General features: G+C 63.6%; 1 protein-coding gene and 1 long non-coding RNA gene across 2 annotated transcripts in view; one reads left to right on the top strand and one right to left on the bottom strand.

The window, feature by feature from the left end:
- The window catches only part of SLC9A3 (solute carrier family 9, subfamily A (NHE3, cation proton antiporter 3), member 3), an 18071-nt gene extending 11543 nt beyond the window's left edge, over window positions 1-6528 (top strand). The window contains exons 11-17 of the mRNA XM_011970588.1: window positions 1500-1629; window positions 4013-4125; window positions 4730-4859; window positions 5025-5201; window positions 5313-5385; window positions 5720-5830; window positions 6275-6528. Coding sequence (XP_011825978.1) covers window positions 1500-1629; window positions 4013-4125; window positions 4730-4859; window positions 5025-5201; window positions 5313-5385; window positions 5720-5830; window positions 6275-6528 — 988 coding nt within the window. The remainder of the gene's footprint in view (window positions 1-1499; window positions 1630-4012; window positions 4126-4729; window positions 4860-5024; window positions 5202-5312; window positions 5386-5719; window positions 5831-6274) is intronic.
- LOC105532411 lies at window positions 568-1401 on the bottom strand. The gene is made up of 2 exons (XR_001004970.1): window positions 1240-1401; window positions 568-1095 (listed from the first exon to the last, which is right to left on the bottom strand). It is a non-coding gene; the product is annotated as an uncharacterized LOC105532411 (long non-coding RNA).
- Window positions 6529-7186: the final 658 nt, after the last annotated feature.

Raw genomic sequence — 7186 nt, 5'->3', positions numbered from 1 at the left:
AGACACACAGGTGCCCCGTGAGGCCAGGTGCCAGGTGTGCCCCCAGACACACAGGTGCTGCCGAAAGGAGCTGGTGGCAGCAGTCGGGGCCACCGAGCCAGGGGATGGAAGCTGAGTTCCCTGTGCTCCTTCCAGGGAATAGAGACGCCCTCTCATGTGGCCTAATTAATTCCAGATTGTTAAGTTATGTAAGAAGTGAAAGTCAGGAAAATAGATTATTTCCTCCAAGTCATAAATAGGGTTAGTATCAGTCAACATTTAAAACGATTTTGTCTGGCGGGGCTCAAGCCTGTAATCCCAGCACTTTGGGAGACCGGGGCAGGCAGATCACTTGAGGTCAGGAGTTGGAGAAACGCCTGGCCAACATGGTGAAACCCCGTCTCTACTAAAACTACAAACATTAGCCATGGGTGGTGGCGGGTGCCTGTAGTCCCAGCTACTTAGGAGGCTGAGGCACAAGAATCACTTGAACCCGGGAGGTGGAGGCTGCGGTGAGCTGAGATTGTGCCATTGCACTCATGCCTGGTGACAGAGCGAGACTTCGTCTCAAAATAAAAAAAGATTTTGTCCATTAAGCTGAAATCACCTATGTTTTATTATAAAATACATTTGACACTTATAATAAACCCAGTAAGTAGCACATACAATTTGCCCTGGGTTCCTATTTTCTGAGTGGTCTGTGTTTGGTGGGGGTGGAGGCACTGGGAGGTGTGGCCATGTGGCTTCACGAAGCTCAGCTGCGGTTCTCTGTGGCCACAGTGACTCTGCTCCAGGTACCCAGTACCCAACTCCTTGGCCTCCCAGGGGCCATCCCAGGGGTCTCAGAAGGCAGGCCTCAGTTAGCTTTGACTTCTTGGTGTGGCTGAAACTCAACCTGCACAGGAGAGCTGCCATTGCTGCCACAGGGCCTGCCCAGGTGTGAGCACACAAGCTCACCGGGGCCCACCTTCTGCCCTGGGGGGCAGCTCTGGCGGCTGCGCCCATGTTCAAGAGTGACAGGCATCACCTCCTTGTGCCCCAAAGGTTCCTCTACGTCCAGTCAGGCCACCATCCCTTCTGATCCGGATAACCGGCAAATACTCTAATTCTGTTAGGCTAAAAAACCTCACTCTGGTCAGCTTGGCTCTCGCAAGTCTAAGGGCTCAGGACGTCTGTCCGCCCCTGCCTTTCCTCCTGTGCAGCTGAAAAGTGCCCCCCATGTGGCTGGAGCCCCCTTGCCCGACCAGGCCTGATGCCCACCCTCTCCTGAGCCACCCTCTGGAGGAGGCGGCCGCTGGAAAGTGGAATGCAGTTTCACGTGCATCCAACGGCCTCCATCCAACAGGACAGGCAGGAGAACGGCGGATGGCCTGGGCGCGTGGCAGGGGCTGCTTCCCTCATTTTAAATGCGCCTGCAGGGTCGTTACAGCAAATAAAATTCAGGAGAGAAGTGGCCGGCCACAGTCTGGGCTCCAGGGCGCCTGTCGCCTGAGACTCACACCTGAGGTCTGTCCCTACAGGTGGTCCCACTTCGACAGAAAGTTCCTCAGCAGGGTCCTCATGAGACGGTCGGCCCAGAAGTCTCGAGACCGGATCCTGAATGTCTTCCACGAGCTGAACCTGAAGGACGCCATCAGCTACGTGGCTGAGGTAGCCGAGCCGCTTGCTCCCTCTGTCGGGTCGGGGTGCAGCAGGCTCGGGCACTGGCTATGGGCGCCACGGGGGCAATGAGGAGAGGCCCCTGCACCCGCGTCCTAAGGCCAGGCCCACCCCAGAAGTTCACAGGAGGCTGATGGGCCTTTGATGCCCTGGGAATCCCAGCTGGCTGTCACGTGGGGTAAACTGAGTCACAGAGTCCTGGTGACTGCGGTGCTGGTGGGGATGAGCGCTGAGGTTAGGTCCTAGGACCCTGAGCTCCCTTGCTTTCCCTGGAGATGGGAGTGGACGGTAAGCAGGCAGGCTGTTATGGGACCTGGTCCTAACACAGTTGGGCCTGCCCCAGCACACACAGGTGCCCACAGACCCACATGCACAGGCGGAGGGGCAGCAGCAGGGCTGTCTCCCGCCATGGCCGGCCGTGGCTCTGAGGCTGCCCCAGCATCTCCCAGTCCACTCTGAGCAGGCCTTGGTGTCCGCAGAGCCCGTCTGCTCCAGAGACCAGAGGCCAGGCGCCCCACCCAGACCCGGGGCCACTGCCGCCACTGGCTCCTGCACCTGCCTACCATGGCAGGTGGGCCTCAGCCTCCCCAGCCTGTCCTGACCTCCCCAGGGGCGCTCTGGCTGCAGGAATTGCGCAACGCAGGGCCTGGGGCACAGCTGCAGGGACTCTGCTCCCTCTGGGCCCTGCGGCTCCTCCCTAAGGACAGAGTCCTGCCTAGTGAGCTCGTCCAGCAGCTGGTCGGGGTAGGTGCTCTCGTGAGAGGGAAAGGCCTGTCCTGCCAAACCCTGCAGACCCTCACACAGAGGGCTGGCGGGGGCCGGGAAACTGCCAAACCCTGCAGACCCTCACACAGAGGGCTGGCGGGGGCCGGGAAACGCCATTCGTTCAGATAGAATGATTCTGCCTCTACTGACGTGCATTCACCCCAGATGTGCCACCCATGACTGGGGCGTGGCAAGACGCCTCCTGGCAGAGGGCATGGGGGCCTGGGGCTGTCAGGAGGGCTAGCCAGTGCAGATCAGGAAGGAGGGCCCCTGGACCAGGCTCCACACAAACCCCCAAACCACAGGCCCGGGAAGCGAGAGACAGTTCAGATACCCTGGTCAGTAGGCGGGCCTTGAACCTCTCCCCCAACCCCACCAGCCACCATCCTTGACCCATGACCCATGACCCATGACCACGACCCTGGGCTCAGCTGCATGTGGGGAGCCCGTGGGTGCCTCCTGGTCACTCAGTAGCCTGAGTCTCCACACCTGGGGTGGCGTCCGCCTGCCCGATGTCCCTCCTGGCTCTCACACAGGGCAGCTGCTCTCTCTCCCTGCGCCCCCCACCCCACAGTGTGGGGCTCGGCAGGGGCAGGGGAAGTGGTGTGGGGAACAGCCCCTCCAAAGACCCCATGTGCCCAGGTGCTCCAGCCCTCGCCTGTGCCTGCCCAGAGTGGCAGCTGGCACTGTGGCTCCCCCGACCCTCACGGCTGTCTTCGCGGGGTGGCAGGAGAGGGACAGAGGGACAAAGGTCATACAGAAGACGCTGGATTTGGAAGCAAAAGAGCAGGCAGAGGGCCCTTAGAACAATGACCCTCAGAGCCCCCCAGAGTGGGCAGTGAAGTGGGGGCCACATGTTCAGTGGGAGCAGCGGCCCCTGCCCGACCCCGGGGGCTCTCCTGGGAGCGTCTTGCCGCTGCAAGGCGGCACGGGTGCCCACCTGGCAAGGTCTGAGCGCAGTGAGCTGACGTTCCCTCCACACCTGTGCCCCCACTGGCCCTGGAGACCCTGACTCCAGCCACAAGCCCACCCTGCCCTGCACTCCTCCACAGCCTCACACTCTCCAGGCCCTGCCATCAGGCGGGTGGGGTCTGAGGACACACAGGCAGCCCCACTCCCATCCTCTGGCACTCAGCTGTGCGGCTTCTGTGCCCCATCTGGCTCTGCTCCGTTCCCTCGACCTGATTCATTTCTGGACATGAGGCCAATGGGGTTTTAGGGCCTCTGGCAGGGACAGGGGCCACTTCTGATTCCGCATATCGACAGTTTCCCCAGACACCCCCCAAGTCCTAGGCAGCTTTACCCCTTCACACTCAGACCACTGGGTCCTCCCACAAGCATTACCTCTGCCCAGTTCAGGCAGCAGTCTGGCTGTGGCCTCAGACAGATGGACAGAGGCTCAAAATCTGATCTCGTGGTTTTGGCATCTCCTCCCCTCTGCAGCTGTGAGGGGAGAACCTGGGGCTCAGGTCTCAAGGCCTTCCCTGGGCCCCGAGCTCTGGGCACTTCCCCGCTTCCCCCCAGGGCACACAACAGCAGCAGCTGCCGCAGGTCCGGGACCTAGGGCTTGGCTGCTCAGGCCACTGACCGGGCTGCTTCCTGACCATAGGGAGAGCGCCGTGGGTCCCTGGCCTTCATCCGCTCCCCCAGCACCGACAACATGGTCAACGTGGACTTCACGCCACGATCATCCACCGTGGAGGCCTCTGTCTCGTACCTCCTGTACGTGGCCACGGTCATGCAGCTTCCCTGGGGAAGAACCCAGCTGAGAGTCACAGACGGGGCTGGGGTGGCTCCTGGCCTGGGGGTGGCATGGGGGAGTGGAGGGGTGCAGAAAGAGGGGCTGGGTGTCCCCTCCAGCAAGCGCTCCCCTGTGTTATGCGGTGGCCAGACTCCCTTAGTGCTGGATGCAAGGTGAAAGGGAGGGGCAGCAGCGGATTGGGGTCCGGGCCTGACGTGTTTGCCCCCGGCCAGGAGCAGCCTGTCCTGGTCCCCATGCCACCCCTACTGCCCCTCCAGCCATGGGCTCCACAGCTCACGGCCAGTTCTCATGGGAGGTCCACTCTGCCAGGTGTGCAGATGCCAAGGTCCCCAAGTCTCACAGCCAGGGCTCTGGAGGGGGACCAGTGAGGAGGGGGATCCACCTCAGAAAGGAGGCCGGGAAGGCCTCGTGGGGAGTCAGTCTAAGCTCCGAGGGGAGAAGGGGCTGGCCAGGTGGCCAGGTGTCCCCGTGCCCCGGCCGGATGCCCGCCTTGGGAAGGAGAGGGGTGCACAGGAGACCCCACCCTGAGGGAGCCTGTGTGGCTCAGCGCTGGTCCCCGTGCAGGAGAGAGAATGTCAGCGCCGTCTGCCTGGACATGCAGTCTCTGGAGCAGCGGCGGCGGAGCATCCGGGACGCAGAGGACATGGTCACGCACCACACGCTGCAGCAGTACCTGTACAAGCCGCGGCAGGAGGTGGGCCCCGCAGGCTGGGGGCTGGACGCGCCCGCAGGGACCCCTGTAGGGTGGCCTCCTCGTCCCCTCCCAGGACCATGGGGGATCCGTGCTCAGCCCCTGCGGCAGGAGGGCGGGAGTGTCTGGTGCTGGGCACAGCTGTGACCTCCGTGCCCAACCCTGCAGTACAAGCATCTGTACAGCCGGCACGAGCTCACGCCCACGGAGGACGAGAAGCAGGACCGGGAAATCTTCCACAGGACCATGCGGAAGCGCCTGGAGTCCTTCAAGTCGACCAAGCTGGGGCTCAACCAGAACAAGAAGGCAGCCAAGATGTACAAGCGGGAGCGTGCCCAGAAGCGGGTGAGGCCGGGTCACCAGGAGGCTCGACGGGGCTGGGGCCTGGAGCGGGGGCAGTCCGGGCCGGGTGTGGCTGTGTTGAGGTCTGTGAGCAGCTTCACGTTTGCCCCACAGAGAAACAGCAGCATCCCCAATGGGAAGCTGCCCATGGAGAACCCTGTGCAGAATTTCACCATCAAAGAGAAAGGTGCGCTGGGGGCCCTGCGGGAAATGCTGGGAGCCGCCACCTCCCAGCCCCAGCCCTCCCCTATCGGGGCCCTCCCCTCTCAGGACCCTCCAGCCACCCAGGCAGGGAGGCACGGTCAGGGCCCCAGCTGCAGACCCACCCAGGATGGGGTTCCAGGGGTGCTGCCCTTTAAGTGGGGTCCCTCCTTGCCCACCCCCAGCCCTGCGGTTTAGCCCTTCTCTCTGTGGGTCCCGACCCCCTGCACCTCTGGGCACAGAGCTGATGGACACGGCTGACCGGCTGTGAGGACAGCCCCCTAGTGACCCCAGTCCTCATCCCAGCCTGTCTCCTCCAGACTTGGAACTTTCAGACACCGAGGAGCACCCCAACTATGAGGAGGAGATGAGCGGGGGAATCGAGTTCCTGGCCAGTGTCACCAAGGACACAGCATCCGACTCCCCTGCAGGTGGGGACAGGGCACAGGCGTCGTGGCCGAGGGAGGGGGCAGCAGGAGCTGCCCCAGGAGGGAGCTGAGTCATTGGACCAGGGGCACTGGGACCTGGTGGGGGGGGGCGTCTCCTGTGGATTCTCAAGGGCCCTGCCTGGCACCTCTAGTGCCTCCTCAACCAACTCGGAGGCTGCTGTCCCAGGAGACGTGGGCCGGGCAGGGAGCAGACGGGGTGTGTCTTGAGGGAAGGGAGACCTCACCTGTGCTGCCTGTAGTGTGTGGGGTCATGGATGTGGGGCAAGGGCCTGCAACCTGAAAGGCACGTGACCCTAACCTTCCCGGTGATCCTATTCCAGGTGACCTTAACCTTCCAGGGCACGCAGCAGGTGACGGCCCCCGCGAGGCCTCCCCTGCCGCCGCAGGGCTCCCAGGAGGCTGACCGGCCGCTGCCCTCTCTCCTAGGAATTGACAACCCTGTGTTTTCTCCGGATGAGGCCCTGGACCGCAGCCTCCTGGCCAGGCTGCCGCCCTGGCTGTCTCCCGGGGAGACGGTGGTCCCCTCGCAGAGGGCCCGCACGCAGATTCCCCACTCCCCCAGCACCTTCCGCCGCCTGACGCCCTTCCGCCTCAGCAGCAAGTCGGTGGACTCCTTCCTGCAGGCAGACGGCCCCGAGGAGCGGCCCCCCGCCGCCCTCCCCGAGTCCACACACATGTAACGCTCCCGGGCCTCCTGCCACCTAACCCCTCTCTCCGCAGCTCCTCTCCCTCCAGGTCTCCGCCTCGCGCTCTCTCTCTCCTCCTCCCTGGACCTGAACCTGGCTCTCTCTCTCTCCAGCAGCCCCTCTTCCTCCTCTAGCGCCCCGCTGGCCGCACCTCCCTCAGGAACCCGGACAGACCCTGGCGTCTCTGCTGCTCCCACGGAGCTGAGACCCCCAGGGCCGCCTGTGATTTCCTTTAGGTGGCTCCGAAAGCTAGTCCGCGAGTCCAACTCCTGCGCTCCCACGGAGCTGAGAGCAGGGCTAGGCGGAGCCAGACGCCCCGGGTCCCCTATCCTCCCACAGGGATACAGGGAGGGCCGGCCCCGCAGACCCGGGCTCTGCCTCCAGCTCAGAGCGCGCCACAGGGTCTGGACTTTGTGAGCTCCCTCTGGGGGCCTGGGAGGCACCCGGGGAACGCCAGGGCGGTTTGAGATGGAGGAAGCAGGTTTCCCCCTTGGGGACCTTGACCTCCCGCGCTGCAGGGTCAGGGGCGGGACCTTCCTGCACGGAGAAGGCCGCTGTCCCGGGACCCCCGGCGGTGGGACGTGGCTGGGCCAGGGTGGGGCTTCGCTGTTGCTGCTTCCGCCTCTGTCCTGCGAACCGGGTCCTGGGAGGA

The sequence above is a fragment of the Mandrillus leucophaeus genome, unplaced genomic scaffold (assembly GCF_000951045.1).
Source record: "Mandrillus leucophaeus isolate KB7577 unplaced genomic scaffold, Mleu.le_1.0 Scaffold957, whole genome shotgun sequence".
NCBI classification, from domain to species: Eukaryota; Metazoa; Chordata; class Mammalia; order Primates; family Cercopithecidae; genus Mandrillus; species Mandrillus leucophaeus.
The sequence above is the reverse complement of the archived record's forward strand: the minus strand, read 5'-3'. Positions and strand labels throughout refer to the sequence as shown.